The following is an 18,269-nucleotide window of genomic DNA, read 5'->3' as shown; positions in this document are numbered from 1 at the left end:
TTTGATACGCTGTGCTTTTTTTTTTTTTTTTTTTTTTTTAAGACAGAGTTTTGCTCTATTGCCCAGGCTGGGGTGCAGTGGTGCAATCTTGGCTCACTGCAACTTTTACCCAGATTCAAGCCATTCTCATGCCTCAGCCTCCCGAGTAGCTGGAATTACAGATGTATGTGCACCACCCGCCCCCCCCCCGCCTAATTTTTTTTTTTTTTTTTTTTTTTTTTTTTAATAGAGACAGGATTTCACCATGTTTCCCAGGCTGATCTCAAACTCCTGGACTCAAACGATCCTCCCGCCTCGACTCCCACAGTGCTGGGATGAGAGGCGTGAGCCACCGCGCTGGCCCGGGCTGTGCATTTGTTTGCATTCTTCTCCAATTAGTTTTCGGTTTCCCTGATGGTCTCTTTGACTCACTGGTTGTTTAGGAGTGTGTAATTTCCACATATTTTTGAATTTCCCACATTTCCTTCACTGTCGATTTCGAGTGTTCATGCCAGTACAGCTGAAGAACACCTCTGCTTTGGTCTCAGTCCTTCTCCATTCACTGAGGCTCATTTTGTGGCCTGGCACATGGTCCGTCATGGGGAATATCCCATGGGTGCTCGAGAGGACGGTGTATTCAGCTGTTGTTGGGGGGCGTGTGTGACAGATGTCCATTCGGCGTACCTGGTTTCCTGTATTAATCTCCGGAACGTTTCTCACACTAGAAAATCAGAAGCTTTCCACTGTTCCCAGCGCCCTGGCTTTGGGAGAGGCCAGTGAGCCTGTGGCTTGGGAGCCTGGTTGCATGAGAGAAGCATGTGTGGGAACGCCAGGGGCCGGCTTTGAACCCCATTCCCCCAACATGATGCCGTGTGTGGCAGACATGACGCTTGGCTTTGCTCTCTGCGAGTTCCATCTGTGACAGGGGCTACTTGTGCCCCTGGCCTCATCAGCTCAGGCTGAAGGTGGCCCTGGTCCTGACCAGAGGGACTTTGTGAAGGAGAAATAGATGGCCTGGTGCAGGGGCTGAGCCTGGCCAGGATCTCAGCCCTGGGAGTTGTAAAGAAGGCCGGCCTGTACCATGAGCATCTGTACCAAGCTGTGCCCATGTCACGGTGTGCTTGGCATCTGCCCTTGCACAGGTGCATGGCCTGTCTGCGCTCAGGCTCCCCGCCTATGGGACCCAGGCTCACAGAGGTGAAAGAGGCAAGCATGGCGCAGGGGCCTCCGAGAACAGCCAGCCTCGCTTCAATGCTGGGAGACTAACATCTTCCATTTTGTCTTCTGCCCAGGCCAGCTGCGGGCCGTCCAGTGGCTGTGCTACTTCTACAGCGTCATCATGCCCAGGAAGGCCCAGTGTGTCCTCTACCACAAGCTCCAGCTCTCCCTGACCCACAAAGTGGCCGACAAGGTGCTGGAGGGGCAGATCCTGGAGACCATCAGTCAGCTCTACCTGTCCCTGGGCACGGAGTGGTAAGGGCTGGCTTTGCAGTGGTGGAGGTGGGGGCGGGCAGGGCAGGGAGGGGGGCACAGGGAAGCTGGCTCAGGGCGCCAGCAGCCCCTCTCCTTTTGATCATTTGGTTCTTTGGCATCAGATGCTTTGAGCTGGTGGGCCTGGGGTCGTCCCAGGGCTGCTGCTGGCCCGTGAGTCCCAGCTTGAGCCTCCCTTGTTGGGTCAAAGGTCATCTCAACCCCAGCAGAGGCAGTACGTGCACTCTGGGCTGTTCTTCCTATTATGGTGGCTTTTGTCATCTGATCTTTGCCTGCCCTGAATCTTCACTCCTGGCCTTCATCTGTCCCCTTAAATGTGACCACAGCAGCCACCTGTGGCTTCTGTCCCACAGAAGACAAAGCCAGTTGTGTCACCTCCTTCCCTGGGGCAGGGTTTCAAGGTCTCATGTCCCATATGTGGCCTACTCCCCTTCCCCCAAGCATCCTGACCTGGTGGGGTAACCATGGCCCTGGCCACCCCACCCATAGGGCCCAGTGACATTGCTGCAGTCACACCCCCTCGAGTGTTGGACTTACTGAGAGAGCAGGGAAGGAGCCAGATTCCATGGGGACCTGGGAGACTGGCTCCAGTCTTGGCCTCAGGTTCACAGAAGGAAAATGTGCCAGTGTGCTAGAGCTATGCTTCGCAAAGTGTAGTCCCTGGACCAGTAGAGCAGCATCCATGTCACCTAGGAGTTTGTGGCAAGTGGGAGTTCTAGGGCCTGCCCCAGGCCTGTGGAGCCGGAAGCTCTGGGGGCAGGGCCAGCAAGCTATAAGGACAGGCCTCCGGGTGACTGTGATGCCTGCACACCTTGAGAATCATCGGCCCAGATAGCCTCTGAACACTAACGGCTCCTGGTGCATCTGGAGGAGACACAGGCCATGTCTGGGAGGCAGGGGAGATGGACTAGCACACTCCTCCTGCCACAGGGCAGCATGATGCTTGATTCCCTCAGAAGGATGTCCTTCATCTTTTCCATGCCGTGTGTGTTCACCCTGGCCCTCCCAGCAGCCTGGGAAGGGCAGAACACTGCACACACAAGAGGGCTGTTCCCAATCTGCACATTCCAGTTCATCTGTCTCCAGACCCACGGGAGGAGGCAGACTGGTTCCAGGAGGATGAGAGCCCTTGTTCTGACACCTGCGTCTGATTCCAGGGCCTACAAATCCGCTCTGGACTACACCAAACGAAGTCTGGAGATTTTCATTGACCTCCAGAGGAAAGAGGAGGCGGCGCATGCCTGGCTGCAAGCAGGGAAGATCTATTACATCCTGCGGCCGAGCGAGCTGGTGGACCTGTACATCCAGGTGAGTGACAAGGGATGCAGGAGGACCCCTGTGCTGTTCACTCTCTGTCCATCCACCCATCCATTCATCCTTCCATCATCTATCTGTTTACCTGCTCATCCTTCTATCCATCAATCCATCATCTATCCATCATCTTCCCATACACCTGTGGGTCCTTCCATCCATCCATCCATCCTTCCATCATCCATCCATTCACCTGTTCATCTTTCCATGCAACCATCCATTCATTCACCTCTCCATCCATCTATTCACCTGTTCGTCCATCCATCCATCCATCCATCCTTCCATCTTTCCATCATCCATCCATCATTCTTCTGTTCACCTCTTGGTCCGTCCATCCAACCATCTTCCATCCATCCATGATCCATCCATTCACCTGTCCGTCCATCCATCCATTCATTCATCATCCATCCTTTTATCATCCATCCATCCATTCACCTGTTCATCCATCCCTCCATCCATTCTTCCATCCTTCCATCATCCATTCACCTGTTCATTCTTCCATCCATCCATCATCCATCCATCTTTCCATCATTCATCCACTCGCCTGCTCATCCTTCCATCCATCCATCCTTCTATCATCCATCCATCCATCATCCATCCATCCATCCGTGCATCCATCATTCATTCATTCCTTTATCATCCGTTCATTCAGCGACCATCCATCCACCTGTTCATCCATTCATCCATCCATCCTTCCATCATCCATCCATTCACCTGTTCATCCTTCCATCCATCCATCCATCCATCCACTCATCTCCTGTTCATCCTTCCATCCATCCATTTATCCATTCATTCATCCATCCTTCCATCCATCCGTCTTTCCATCATCCATCCATTCATCTGTTCATCCTTCCATCCATCCATCCATCCTTTTATCATCCATCCATTCACCTGTTCGTCCATCCATCCTTCCATCAACCATCCATTCACCTATTCATCTTTCTATCCTTCCATCCATCCACCATTCATCCATCTGTCCATTTATCCATTCATCTGTTTATCTTTCCATCCATCATCCATCCATCTGTCCATCCCTCCATCCACCATTTATCCATCCTTTTATCCATCCATTCACCTGTTGTTCCATCCATCTGTCCATCCTTGCATCATCCATCCATTCACCTGTTCATCCTTCCATCCATCCATCCTTCATCCATCCATCCACTCATCTCCTGTTCATCCTTCCATCCATCCATTTATCCATTCATCCATCCATTCATCTGTTCATCCTTCCATCCATCATCCATCCATCCATCCTTTTATCATCCATCCTTCATCCATTTATCATCCATCCATCCACCTGTTCATCCATCCATTCTTCCATCATCCATCCACCCACCTATCTACCTATTAATCCATCCCTCCATTCATCTATCTGTCCATTTGTTTATCCATACATTCGTCTATCCACCGTCTATCCATCCACATGTACATACATCATCTACCCTCCACCCATCCATACATTATCTACCCACCCATACATACATACAGACATACACACATCATTCCATCCATCCATCCATCCATGCATCCAAGCATTAATCTAGCCACAGGCCCATCCTTCCATCCATGTGTCTACATCTTCTCATCCATTCATTCATCCATCCACTCATTCCTAAACCACTGCTGAGCACCTGTTGTGTGCCTTTTCCCTCCCTCCAACTGGTTCCCTCACATCCTACCCCAGTGGCCAGCATCTTTTCCCTGAGGGCAGAGGCGTGGCCCCTCACAGTGCACAGCATCTGCGGGTATACAGCACATGCTCAAATAATGAGACCACTCAGTTAACACACAGAACTTGCTCCAAGCGACACGTGGCACATCTCCTTACAAAATGAATCTATCATAGTGACTGTTTTCAGAGGCTTTCCCAAACACAGTGTGATCTGGAACAAATTGTGAAGCCCACGAGCCTGGTGAAGTTTTCATTATTGAGCACCTGCTGTATACCTCCTTGAGCTGAGGAGAAGGATCAAGAGCTCATGGCCAAGAGGGGACCAGGCCCACCCACAAACACTGCTGATGTGGCAGGGATGTGGCAACGCAGAAAGGAACCAGGGGCTGGGCTCCCAGCAATCTGGGGGCCACAGAGACTGGTTTGAGTGCAGGGGGAGTGGGCTAGGGCTAGCCCTGGTGGTAGGATTCACAGGTATCGGGCTCCTGGGCTGCAGCTGCTCTGTAACCTCCTGGCACTCAGGTGCATCAGTTCATTGTCCTCATGCCAGTGGTGGGGGCAGCCCTAATGCACAGGGTCTGAAAAATGCTCAGGTGTACCTGTAGTGTGTGAGAGGAAGGAGGCTGGCAAAGGTGCGCGTGGCCACCTCGCTAGGTGTGGGTCTTGAGGGAACTTCTGTCTCCTTTCAGGTGGCACAGAATGTGGACCTGTACACAGGCGACCCCAACCTGGGGCTGGAGCTGTTTGAGGCAGCTGGAGACATCTTCTTCAATGGGGCCTGGGAGCGGGAGGAAGGCATGTCCTTCTACCGGGTGAGCTGGCCTGTGGGCTGATGTGGGTGGGCCTCAGTGGAGCACCTGGAGGGCTGAGGCACAGGTGTGGCAGGGTAGAGGTCTCCCACCTGGAGGCAGGGCCACCCATGCACATGATGAGTTTCCAAGTGGTCTCACCGGGAATGATATTGACCATGCCCCTGCCCGAGACAAACGCTCGGGGCCTGGACGTGACAATGGTTCTACCCTTGTACCTGATGACCTCAAGCAACCATGAGTGAGAAGTCTTGTCCCCATCTTCCAGATGAGGAAACTGAGGCTCAGAGAGGCACAGGGACATGTCAAAGGACACACAGCATCAGTGGGAGACCCAGGTCTGCATGTACCCCGAAGTGGGACGGCTTCTCCCTTCCTCTGAGCTCACAGTGTTGCTCAGCCCTGGGCACAGATAAATGTAGTGTTTTTAGAGCAGAGAGGAGTGCTGGCTCCCCCCAGTCAGACCCCCGGTGCCCAGGTGGGAGAGGCTGGTCTGAGGCTGTCAGGTGTAGCTGGATGGGCCTCAGGTGACTCTTCAGCCCCCAACTTGGGTGTCTGAACTGTGTGTTATCCCAGAGGACAGAGCTGTGTCGAGGTGCAGGGGTAGCTGGGGCATGGGAAGCTCCAAGTACATGTTTGAGCTCTGAGGAGGGCGCTGGGCAAGGTGGGTGCTGTGGGAAACCTGACCCCACCTGCCTGTGTGGTAGGACCAGGCCCTGCCCCTAGAGTGACTACGGGCAACCGCAAGGTGGAGCTGCAGCTTCAGCTGTGCAACAAGCTGGTGGCACTCCTGGCCACACTGGAGAAGCCCCAGGAGGGCTTGGAGTTTGCCTACATGGCCCTAGCACTCAGCATCACTCTGGGTAAGTCCCCTGAGCCCCCACCCTGCCAGGACCCACACTTTGCCAGAGCCCAGCCTCCAGGTCTGCAGGCCAGGAGCTGAAACAGCTGCTGGATTTTCCTGGTCTCCTGTCCAGGCAGGCAGATCTGCCCAGCTGGCTTCCCCGTCCGGCTGTGGGGCACAGCCCGAGGTCTCTCACGCAGTGCAGAGCTCCCTGCCTGCCTGAGCTCTGCTTCCTCTGCCTGTTCCTGCTGCTGACCACAAGGGCCGCCCAGTGTGCCCTCTGCCTTCCAGACATGCCAGGCATCTCATTGGTCCCTGTGCCAGGCTGAGTGGCACATTCCCTTTCTCTTGTGCCCTTCCCACCATCATCAACCGCACAGCTCTCTGGCTGATAAAATCCCAGTTACCCTTCCAGCAGTCTGCCCCTTAAGGCCGGGCATCCCCTGGTGCTGTGCCAGGGTCGTCTGTCCCCCTCCAGAGACAGGGAACCCTAGGCAGGCCACATGCCCCAACGCCTTGTGCCCCGTGGCCCATTACACAGTAGGTGTGCAGCTGCATCCCCAAGGTAGGGGGCTCTGATCGTGCCACACCCAGGAGGAGTCGGATGTCACGTCTGTGGGTTGCCTGGAGCCGGGGATCCCAGGAGCACCTGGACTGCATGGCTTTTGGGTTCTCCTGGTTAAAACCAGTGAGCAAAGGCAGGTGGCTCTGTGTAGACACAGAACTGGGCCATCCAAGTCCGACTTTCCAAAGCCTCACAGTAGACAGGGGCAGGCCTTATTAGTTCTGCTTTGCACAGAAGCAAAAGTGAGTCTGGGAACCTGGAAGGGACTGGCCAGAGCTGCCCAGGTGACCACAGGTGCCTGGAGGCAAGCCAGGCATGCAGCCCGGGGTCTGCATACCTGCTCCTGAGGGGCCTGAGCCCTCCCTGCCCCAGGGAGCCACGTCCTCACACCTGCACCTTTGGCCTGCACCCAGGGGACCAGTGAACGAGCGCATGGCCTACCACGGCTGGCCGCCCTGCACCACCGGCTGGGCCGTGGCAAGCTGGTGGAGCACTTATACCTCAAGGCCCTGTAGCTCTGCAACTCGCTGCTGGAGTTCGACGAGGAGACCGTCTACTACGTGAACATGTATCTGGTGCTCGGTGACATCATCTTCTATGACCTGAAGGTGGGTGGCAGGGGTAGGGCACGGGGTGTTCCCAGACCCCTTGGAGTGGGATCTCCACCCACACCCCAGAGGCCTGGGTTCCAGCCTTCCTTAGGAATGGCCCAGTGGCCTCCCTGGAGCTCTGCACCCAGCTGGAGGAGCCGGCAAGGTTAGCAGATACAACCAAGCTCCCAAGATGGCCAGGCCCCACCCTCAAGAACTCAGTCTCAGCCAGGGAGGCTGACACATGAGTGGGCAATGGTGGCCTCTGGGTAAAGAAGGAGGATTGTAGTCAGGGGGGCCCTCCTGGAGGAGGTGACACCAAACTGAGTCTTGACAGTCAAGTGTCAAGTTGCATTTAACAAAGAAAACAGGGTCAGGAGAAGGACATTTCAGAGGACGGCATCATCCTCACACTGAATCCACGTTGCAAGATCCAACCCAAATCCTGGCGCCTCCTCTAGGAAGCCTGCCCAGGGTGCCAGCCTGCACTGAGTAACTCCTTCCTGGAGTCCCGAGACACCTTGAATCTTCACACCACCCAGGAAGGGTTGGGTGGGACCCCAGTGTCTTACCATTGGGTTCACAGACAGGGAAACCCCAGCTTAGGGCAGGTGTAGTAGGGCGGGGGCCCAGCCAGCCAGGCTGAGACCTTGCTGGGTCGGGTCTGTCTTGAGGGGAGGTGTTGTGCTCCCTCTGCCCCCAGCCCTGCAGGGGTAGAGAGCTGGGACTGGCAGACTCAGACCTGGGGTGTCTCCACCCCTCTGCCCAGCAGGCACGACCCCTCCTCAGCATCGCACGGGCACCTCGTCAGTGCTCCTTAGGGGCTGAGAGGCCAGGGCACTCCAGTCCAGGGGCCAAAATCTTGGGGGCCTTAGAACAACATAAGGAGCTGGGGCAGCCCTAAGACCCTGCCCCGTATCCCCCACCACAGGCTTGGGGCTGCCCAGGAGGCCCTTGCCCAGTGCTGGCGACACCTGGTGATCAGAAGTGGTCCCTGTGGCCTCCCAAGTCCCAGCCAGACAGGGAGGTGCCAAGTGTCAGACCCAGAGGGACACTGCTCACTGCCCAGGGTCTCTCCTGGGACCCAAGGGGACCGACCTCCCAGAAGAGGCCTTTATCTCACTTGGTCAAGCCTGCCGCCCACTCCCCCTGTCCAGGAGAAAGGAAAGGGCCAAGTAGTACCTGAAAGGCCAAAGTCCACGGTTGGGGTCGAGGGGCAGAGGCCTCCTTCACCTCCTTCCCATGCACAGCCCTCTGGGCCTCATCGTGACTATGCTGTCAGCGCAGGCCAGCTTCCCACAGGGAGGCCCCCTCAGAATTCCCCAAGGGCGGCTGTCTTTCCAAGGCTACACCCTCCTCCTTGTATAGGAGACCCTGGACCCAGGGCCCAGAGGAGTGGGAGAAAAAGCCGGGCTGCATGGGGCCTGGAAGGCTGGCAGAGAAGCAGAGGTAAATGGGCATCTTTGCCGATTGCCTCTAAAATGGGGTCCCCTTTAGTCTACATGTGAGAGTGAGCCCTGGAATAGGGTGGATTAGATGTGTCCTGGCTCAGCCTGCTGCTCACAGCTGCTTCACACACTACAGGCACATGGAAATGCACACGCAAATGCACATGCACACACAGGCGCCCACACACAGACACGTGCACACACACAGGCACACAAACACGCACAGGCACACACACAGGCACACGCAGAGACATATGCATTGGCTGGCTCCTTCCTGTTTAGTTGGGAAGCCCCCACCCCTTCAGGAAGCCTTTGCCTTCCACCCCCGGCTGAGTCTGGGGTCTCCTGGGCTTCCCTCTGCCACAGCCCGGGCCACCCTGTGTGGTCAGTGTTCACTCCCAGGTCCCTCAGACTGGGAGCAAGGACGTTAGGCTCAGCCACACACCCAGCACAGAGTCCAGTGTTCGGCTGGGCGGGGGCCATTGGATGAGCAGTGGCGGTGACTCGGGGCCTTCTCACGCCCCTGCTCTGTGTGTGGGGCGGGGCAGTGAGGGAATGGACTGCTGCGTCTTGGACTTTCTCATTGGCCCTGGGAGCCATCTTGAGATGGCAAAGAGGAACAGGCCAGGCATGGGTCTTAGAGAGGTTCCTTGGGTGACCCCCATGTGGAAGAGGTGCCGGGTGGGGGATGGGAGGGTCAAGGAGGAGGTCTGGGAGACGGCATCCCAACCCAGGTATGGTGAGTTTGAGCCAAAGATGCATTGAAAACAGGAGTGGATGTCTGGGGAGTCACACTCCATCAATATTTCAGGGATCATTGCCAGGGAGGACACCTGTGAGATGGTTTTGTACCTGGCCTGTCCCGTGGAGGGCCTGGAAATGGTCAGTATGGACAGGGGCCAGAGGGGAGCCTGGGTCACTCAACGCTTTGCCCCTGCTGTGGCTTGGAGCCACGAGTCCTGCATGGAACTGTCAGAGCAGGCAGGATCTGCCCTGACCTCAGCCCATGGGGAAAGCAGCCACTGCCTACAGAAAGGGTGGCACTGGGGCAGGAGGCTTGGGGTGAGTGGGGCATAGGGACACTCAGGAAGGCTTCCAGGGGTGTCAGGGTCATCCCCACCTCCTGCAGCTGAGACCACAGCAGTGTCACAGGCTTCGGGGCTCATGGGGTGAGCCAGCATTGGCTGGACATGTGGAATGACCTGGAGACAGGAACGGCCTCTGGGAAGACGGGCTCCGAGTCCCCCTTTTGCTGAGCATGGCCTGTCCCCTTCAGGACCCGTTTGATGCAGCCGGGTACTACCAGCTGGCCCTGGCAGCCGCCATGGACCTGGGCAACAAGAAGGGCACAGCTGAAGACCTACACGTGGCCGGCCACCATCTCCCACAACTTCCTCCTGGACCGTGAGAAGTTTATCCTCTTCTACCAGAAGGCCAGGACCTTCACCACAGAGCTCAACATCCACAGGGTCAACCTACCTCCTCTGCCACTCTGCGGGTGGGCCCCCTGGTTGGCCCTCAGCCACCCTCGCTGAGGACAGCATCCAAGGGAATGGGTTTTGTGCAAGGAGGATGGTCTCCTGCCTCTCCTGGTGTCTCCGTGGCTCATTTTCTGGGAAATGGAGGCATGAAAGCAGGGTTCAAATAGCAATGTTTTTTTTGCAATAACATACCGAAGTCCCCAGGGCATCCTTCTCTGTGTGCTTCCTGGGCTGTGTCTAGGGGCCAGCTCCTTCCCTGGTGACAGCTCTCTGATCTTCGGGATGAGAAGGACCCTGAGTCCAACAGACCTGGCCAGGTCACCATGAGCCTCGGTTTCCTCGGCGGCCAGATGGGAGATGGTGGTGGAACTCCCTGGGCAGCTCCCTGCTCTCCCTGCTCAGAGCTCTTACTGTACGTCTCGTGCCGCCGTTGCCTTTAACCTTCAGGCCACTGTGATCGGATGTGGGGGCTGCTAGTGTCCCTGTTCACCATTGAAGAAATAGAGGCACAGAGAGGTTAGGTGTCTGGCCCACCGTCACACAGCAGGTAGGGGCAGACACGCAGAGCCCAGTACACTGACCACCACACCACCCTGCCAGCCTGTAGCCTGGATGGTGTCCCCCATTGGGACCCAAAGTCAGCTCCTGGACCTCTCTTGTGGTGTCAGGAGAGCCACAGGCCAGTGAGGGTGGCGACGGGGATCCCTCACTCAGTGTCCTCTGCTCTCAGACTTGGTTGGGCCGAGCCTGGCCAGTCCCACCTCTGGCCACTGGTCAGCCCTGCAGGAAGTGAGTTGCAGGGATCTCCGCCTGTGTAGACGCTGCTACCCAGTATTGAAAGCCTTATCTGGGCTGACCCCAGCCATCCCCACATGCCCCTCCCCTTCCGGCCCCTGGCCCTCATCCTAGTCCCAGGAATCCCAGGTTTTCCTTCTTGGAATCTCTTGGCCCCAGGGAACACGGCTCACACGGTCTCTTTGGCAGTTTACGCAAGAAAACCGAGGTTCAGAGACTATGGGTGTCCCACGGGATTCTCACATACACTGCACTCTCCCAGGCCCCTTTTTTACACACTTTAAATGAGGTGACTTTCACATCGCATGCAATTAACTATTTCAACGCAATTAATGTGGTGGCATTTGTGCATTCACAGTCCTGTGCAACCACTCTCGCCATCTAGTTTCAAAATGTATTCATCTCCCCAGAAGAAACCTCCCATCCTCACTAAGCAGTTACCCCTCCTTGGTATCCCCCAAGCCCCTCCTTTAACGGAAGGGGAAACTGAGGTCCGGAGAGAGACTTGCCAGTGGGCGGAGCTCTGATAATAAGGGATCAGGCACCCATCTGCTGGTTCAGTCCTGGGTTGGTTTTCCACCCAGCAGAGGTGACAGAATCAAGAGGTTCTGGGACCCCATGCTTGCAGCCAGAGCCCTACCCTGAGCCTCCCCACCAGGGGGCAGCAGAGAGCTTTCCAGAACCGGCCGTGGGGCTGGCGGGAAGCTGCAGCTCAGAGCTGCTGACAAACCTCATGTAGACCCCAGATCGCCGTCTCTGTGGGTTGGGCTTGGGAATTGGAGAGGAGGCCGCATGATTGGAAACGTGAAGACAGCACGGCCTGGCTGGAGCAGCTGGAAGCGCCGTCACGTTGACTGAGGACACAGACCTCCTGCCTACTGGGCCGGGCCTGCAGCCATTCTTCTCGGGGTGGGGCCCCCAGGTCCGGGTTGCTCTTGGTCCCCGACCTGCCTCAGAGTCTGGGGAGCTTTGGAACTCTGCCTCCCCATCTCCACCCACCCTGACTGGTGCCATGAGGGGCCTGGATCCTGGGATCCTGTTCCTCTTGGGCAGCAGAGACTGGGGGACCAGAGGAGATGATGGGTCTTCAAGCCCCACATTCAAACCCCAGCCCACCACTGACAGTCTGGGGGTTCGGGATGAGGGAGTTGATGTCTCTGAGCCCCAGTTTTGCCATCACTAAAATGAGGCCGACATACTGGGGCAGAGTGCCAGTCCCCGGGCTAACAGAGACCTGTTTCCTACTGAAAATACCTCTTACTTCTAGGAACAGCTCCAACAACCACACTAGAGAACACTCTACCCAGGCCAACTTGTCAGAGGCACGTGAACCAGAGCGACTCCATCTTGAATGGGGGCTGGGTAAAGGGATGCTGAGACCTACTAGGCCGCATTCCCAGGAGGCTAGGCATTCTTAGTCACAGGATGAGATAGGAAGTCGGCACAAGATACAGGTCATAAAGACCTTGCTGATAAAGCAGTTTGCAGTAAAGTCGGCCAAAGCCCACCAAACCCAAGATGGCCACGAGAGTGACCTCTGATTGTCCTCACGGCTCATTATATGCTAATTATAATGCATTAGCTGCTACAAGACACTCCCACCAGCGCCACGACAGTTTACAGATGCCATGGCAACATCTGGAGGTTACCCTACGTGGTCTCAGAAGGGAGGGCAGAAACTCTCAGTTCTGTGAATTGCGCACCCCTTTCCTGGAACACTCATGAATAGTCCAAAACTTGTTTAGCATATGATCAAGAAATAACCATGAAAATGGGCAACCAGCAGCCTTTGGCACCACTCTGCCTATGGAGCAGCCATTCTTTCTTTTCTTTTTCTTTCTTTTTTTTTTTTTTTTTTTTTTTTGAGATGGAGTCTTGCTCTGTTGACCGAACTAGAATGCAGTGGCGTGATCTTGGCTCACTACAACCTCCACCTCTTGGGTTCAAGCGATTTTCCTGCCTCAGTCTTCCTAGTAGCTGGGATTACAGGCACCTGCCACCACGCCCAGTTAATTTTTTGTATTTTAGTGGGGACAGGGTTTTGCCATGTTGGACCAGGCTGGTCTCGAACTTCTCACCTCAGGCGATCCACCTTCCTCGGCATCCCAAAGTTATAGGATTACAGGAGTGAGCCGCTGCGCCCAGCCAGAGTAGCCATTCTTTTATTCCTTTTCTTTCCTAATAAACTTGCTTTCACTTTATGGACTCGCCCGGAATTCTTTCTTCTGTGAGATCCAGGAAACCTCTCTTGAGGTCTGGATCGGAACCGCTTTCCAGTAACAAACTTGCTTAACCTCTCAGACCCTTCGTCTCTTCCTCTGTAACCAAAGACAAAGCCTCCCACGAGGTTCCAAAAGTGTGGAGAGAATGCATGGGAAACGAGGGGCACAGAGTTGGTGTGCAGAACCAATATCACAGACTGGGTGTCAAGCCACTGTCATACTGGAAGTAATATCATGCTCTCCCCCACAAGTTATGAGGAACAATATCATAGGGGGGTGTGTACCTTCTCCGGTAGTGGGAGTAGTATCATCATCTCTTCCTTTAGATGACAGAAACAATATCACAGGTAGGTGTACACCCCGTGTGTTTTTGGAAGCAATGTCATTCTCTCTTCTTCTAGGTTTTACGATTCATATCACAGGTGGGGTGTACACCCCTTATTATATTGGATGGCGTCTCATCCTCTTTCAACCTATATCTTTAGAACAATATCCCATGGGGGTTGTATATCTCTTCAATATTGTTAGTAATACCATCTTCTCCTTTCCTGGATATAAGAAACAATATCACAGGAGGTGTGTACACCCCTTGCAATGTTGGTAGTAATATCATCTCTCCCCTGTGGTTATTAAGGACAAAATCCCAGGGTGGCTGTACGGTTCCTACTTTATTGGGAGTAATATCATCCATTCACCCCCTGGATATCAGGAACCATATCACAGAAGAGGTGTCCACCCCCTTCGATATTATCACCCATGTCATCTTCTTCCCGCCTGGATATTAGGAACGATACCCCGGGGTTGGGGGCGGTGTACACCCACTGCGATATCGAAAGTAAAATCAGCCTCTTTCCCGCTGGATATTAGGAACTCTATCACAGGTGTGGGCGCACCTTCTGGGATATTGGGAGTACTATCAGCCTCCACACTGCTGCATATTAGGAACAACATACAGGGGGCAGGGTGGTTACACCCCCTGTGATATTGAGAGCAATATTCTGGTCTTACCCCTGTACATTAGAAACTACATCACAGGGGTCTGTATACCTTCAACGATATTGGGATTCATGTTACCCTCTCCCCCACTGAATGTCAAAAACGATATCACATAAAGGTGTACACCCCCTGCGATATGGCCAGTAACATCATCGTCTCTACCTTTGGATACTAGGAACAACATCACGGAAGGTGTGTACACTCCACTGCAATATTGGGCATAATGTTATCCTCTCTTCCCCTGGATATTAGAAACGATATCCCTGGTGGAGGGAGATGGAGTACATTAAGAACAACATCACTGGGTGGGTGCACTCCCCCTGCGATATTGGGTGTAGTATCATCCTCTCTTCCCTAGGATATTAAGAATAATATCACAGGAGGGGTATACAGCCACAGTCCCTGTGTTATTGGGAGTAATAGTGTCTTCTCCCACTCTAGATATAAGGAAAAATATCCCAGGGTTTGTGTACATCCCTTGTGATATTGAGTATATTGTCATCGTCACCCAACATGGATATTGGGTGCAGTGTCTCAGGGGGGTGTACACCTTCTTCGATATTGGGAGTAATATCATCCCCTCCCCACAGGATCGTAGGCTAAATATCGAAGGGGTTTTACCACTCGTGCGATATGGGCAGTAATATCATGCTATCCCCACCTGGATGTTAGGAACTATATCACAGGCGGCTATACACTTCTTGGCATATTGGGAGTCTTATCATCCTCTCCCATCTTGGATATTATGAAAAATATTAGAAACGAGGTGTACACCTGCTGAGATATTGAGAGTAATATTATGCTCTCCTCTTTGGGATATTAGGAACAATATCGCAGGAGGTGTGTGCAAACCCTGCGATATTGGGAGTAATATCATTCTCTCCCCTTGAATATAAGAAACAATATCACAGGAGGATGTACTCCCCCTGTGATATTAGGAGTCATATCATGTTGTTTGGAACAATAGCACAGTGGGTGTGTAAAATTCCTGCGATATTGCCACTAGTATTATCTTCTCCATCCCAGGATATAAGGAACAATATCACAAGGTGATGTACACGCCTGTGATATTGGGGGTAATATCTTCCTCTTCCCTGCTGGCTTTTACTAATATCTTCCTCTCCCCGGCTGGATGTGAGGGAAAATATCACAGTGGAGATCCACGCCCCTTGCGATATTGGGAGTAATATCATCCTCTCGTACTCTAGATAGAAGGAACAAGATGATCGAAAGGATATACACACACTGCGGTAGTTTCAATAATGTCATCCTCTACCCCCTGGTTATTAGGAAAAACATCATAGAGGAATGTACACTTTCTGCAATATTGGGAGTAATATCATCTTCTCCCTGCCGGATATGAGGAACAAGCCTATTAATTATTAATAAATATAATAAAAATTAGTAATCATCGACATTAATAATGACAAAGATACTAAATATTAATACTGATTCAGAATATTAACGATGAGTATTAATTAATAATATTAACACTATTAATAAAATAATGATATCAACAATTAATCTTACTTAAATCAATACTAAATGATGCTGGCAAAAAACAATATTAAAAATTAGTAACATTAATAAATGATATAATTATTAAAAATTAATTTTTGTCATCCATCATCTAAAATAATTATCCATATTAATTGTAAAATATTAATAGTATTATTGATAATTATTACAATCGATTCTTGATGTTTAAGAATTATATCACTGTTTCCTGAGCAATACACTGAAGGTGTACACCCGTCTGTGAAAGAGTTCATTATTTCCAGAGGGGGAGACGATATTACTCACAATATCTTAAACAGGCTATGAGTCCACCATGGCTCCCAATAGCCAAGGGGAGGAGAAGGGGTGGCTATTGGGCCCCACCTCATGGGGCCTCTGCAAAGCCTCTACCTGGGCTTCAGCTCCCACCCCGGCACCCTCCAATCTTTTCACACAGACTGGAGAGCTATCTATAAAAAACATTCATCTGATCCATTGAAAACTCTTTGCTCACTTCAAGTACACGTCAAGCCTTTCTCGAGGTTCCCTGCTCCGCCTGGTTCTGACACCAGGTCCCGCTCTAGCTCCAGCCACCCCAGGTCCTCCTGGGGCCTCTGGATATGCTGGCCGCTGTGTGCATCACATTCAGGCACAGTGATGGGCGGCAGAGCGACCCCCAAAGGAATCCCGGTCCCAATCCCTGGAACCTGGGACTGTTCCCTCATGCGGTGATAAAGGTGAATTCTGAGGACAACCCAGGTGGGCCCTAAGTGCCACGACCTGCATCGGCAGATGAGGGGTGCAGAGGCTGAAGGCCCTGGAGCAGGATGCTGCACACCCACATGTGCAGTGGAGGAGTGGGAGGAGGCGGCGCCAGGGAACAAGGCGTGCAAGGCCCGCAGCTCTGCGCACCTGAATGGGCCACGAGGGCCTCTCCTGGAGCAAACACTCTGGTCTCAGTCCATGGCTCCTGCCCTCCAGAGCTGTGGGAGAGTGAGTATTATTTTCCAGCCCCAGGTGTGTGGTCAGGGTCTCAGCGGCCACGGGACACACACAGGCACCTTCCTCAGCTCTGACCCAGAGGGAAATGTCATTTCCTCAGGAAAACGCCGCCTGGTTTCTAGGAGTGCAAAGTTCCCTCTGTCAGGGGCTCTCGGGGCACCCCATGTCCTCTCTTCATAGAAATCAACCCAGTGTCTCTCCCTGCAGTTACCTCGTGGTTATTTCACTTGCAGTCCGCACTAGGCTGCAAATTCCATGAGGGCAGGAACTGTGGGCTAGGCTTACACCACTGCACCATCAACAGGACCCGGCCGAGCCCAAACAGCAGGCGCTCAAGAAATACTTGTCTCTGAATGACATAAGCACAGTATTCCTCAGCCAGTCGTCTGTCCGTCCGTCCGTCCGTCCGTCCTGGTCAAGGGCTGATCCTGCAGGATTCCCTAACCGGCCTCCATGGGACTCAGCCAAGAGTAAAAACATGAAGTGGGGGTGTGGACTTGAGACTGGAAGCCACATGAGAGTCTGTGCATGAAAGTTTAACACCCACTGGGAAATTTTCACTTGAGTACCTCGGATGAAATTTAAAAGCGCACTTTGTTGAATAAACATAGGCTTGATTAAACCATTCCAACCTATACTTCGTTTTTTGACAGATTCTTTTCTTCCCAAAAGAATTGGTTGATGTATTCAAAACTGAATACGGGCTCTAGTTAGAGGGCCACTTTGCATTGTGTAGAAGCCGAGATGGGGAGAGAAACAGGCAATGGGAAGAATTCCCGTCTTTGTGCTTAGGAAGGACGGAGGACAGAAACCCGTCAAGGGTCCAAAGAGCCCACAACTGCCTTCTTGAAGGGCCAGTGTAGAATTCTGAGGGTTTCACTGTTCCACCTGTACTGGGTGGGTCTCTAATTGCGATCTAAGACTTAAGATGCCGTAAGGCTTTAAGACTTGCCCTTTGTCTTAGAGAATCCTGGGCATGGGAAGGAAAATGTGGGTGGGGCATCAGGATCCCCAGAGGCACAAAGCCTCATGGGTTATTTTTCCAACTGAATCTCCCCCGCAGCCCATCCTGAGGTGGGGAATTACTGTCACTCATTCAAAGAATGACATCCATCGCTTAATAGCAAAAGAATTCTGCAGGCAAAGCAGCTCTCCCAAGAGGCTGATTTGTGCCCGAGAGTGTCTGAGTTCTGGTCCCGCCAGGCTGCTGCTGTGGGTGCGTGGAACAGCGCAGCCCTGACACCTGAGCCACGCCCACGACCGTGTGCTCCTCTCAGTGTAAACGCAGTGACAGCTGTGATGGAAGAATCCGCCTTTGCTGGAGCTTAGATACAGCTTTCCTGAACTCTCTCCTCATTACCTAGATGGCATCTGAAGCCTGAATTAGCTTCTAAAAATAGCAAGTCACTCCAGCCGTGACTCGGGCAATTAGTCAAAGTAGCACTGACAAGAAAAAGGCCGATCCCAAGCATGGCCCTGCGTGGACAGCAGCTGTGAGTGGCACTCGTCAGGCAGAGCCTGTGACCTCAGCCATTCTTGCCACACAATGGGATGCGCCTGGCAG

The 18,269-nt window shown here is 53.2% G+C and overlaps 1 protein-coding gene and 1 long non-coding RNA gene across 12 annotated transcripts in view; one reads left to right on the top strand and one right to left on the bottom strand.

The window, feature by feature from the left end:
* The window catches only part of LOC139361080 (SH3 domain and tetratricopeptide repeat-containing protein 1-like), a 48,203-nt gene extending 42,904 nt beyond the window's left edge, over positions 1-5,299 (top strand). For all 4 annotated transcript variants that reach the window (XM_071089547.1, XM_071089544.1, XM_071089545.1 and 1 more), the window contains 3 exons: positions 1,272-1,452; positions 2,628-2,778; positions 5,146-5,299. In XM_071089547.1, the coding sequence (XP_070945648.1) occupies positions 1,319-1,452; positions 2,628-2,778; positions 5,146-5,289 (429 nt within the window). In that variant the 5' untranslated portion in view covers positions 1,272-1,318 and the 3' untranslated portion in view covers positions 5,290-5,299. The remainder of the gene's footprint in view (positions 1-1,271; positions 1,453-2,627; positions 2,779-5,145) is intronic.
* The window catches only part of LOC139361081 (uncharacterized), a 139,463-nt gene that overhangs the window by 21,839 nt on the left and 99,355 nt on the right, over positions 1-18,269 (bottom strand). For 5 of the 8 annotated variants that reach the window (XR_011618641.1, XR_011618635.1, XR_011618640.1 and 2 more), the window contains one exon: positions 10,386-10,675. This is a non-coding gene — a long non-coding RNA (uncharacterized lncRNA). Of the gene's footprint in view, positions 1-7,275; positions 10,043-10,191; positions 10,676-18,269 lie in introns of those variants that run through there. The other 3 variants (XR_011618638.1, XR_011618639.1, XR_011618637.1) reach the window with 2 other exon arrangements.

The sequence above is a fragment of the Macaca nemestrina genome (genome assembly GCF_043159975.1).
Source record: "Macaca nemestrina isolate mMacNem1 chromosome 4 unlocalized genomic scaffold, mMacNem.hap1 SUPER_4_unloc_9, whole genome shotgun sequence".
Lineage (NCBI taxonomy): Eukaryota > Metazoa > Chordata > Mammalia > Primates > Cercopithecidae > Macaca > Macaca nemestrina.
The sequence above is the reverse complement of the archived record's forward strand: the minus strand, read 5'-3'. Positions and strand labels throughout refer to the sequence as shown.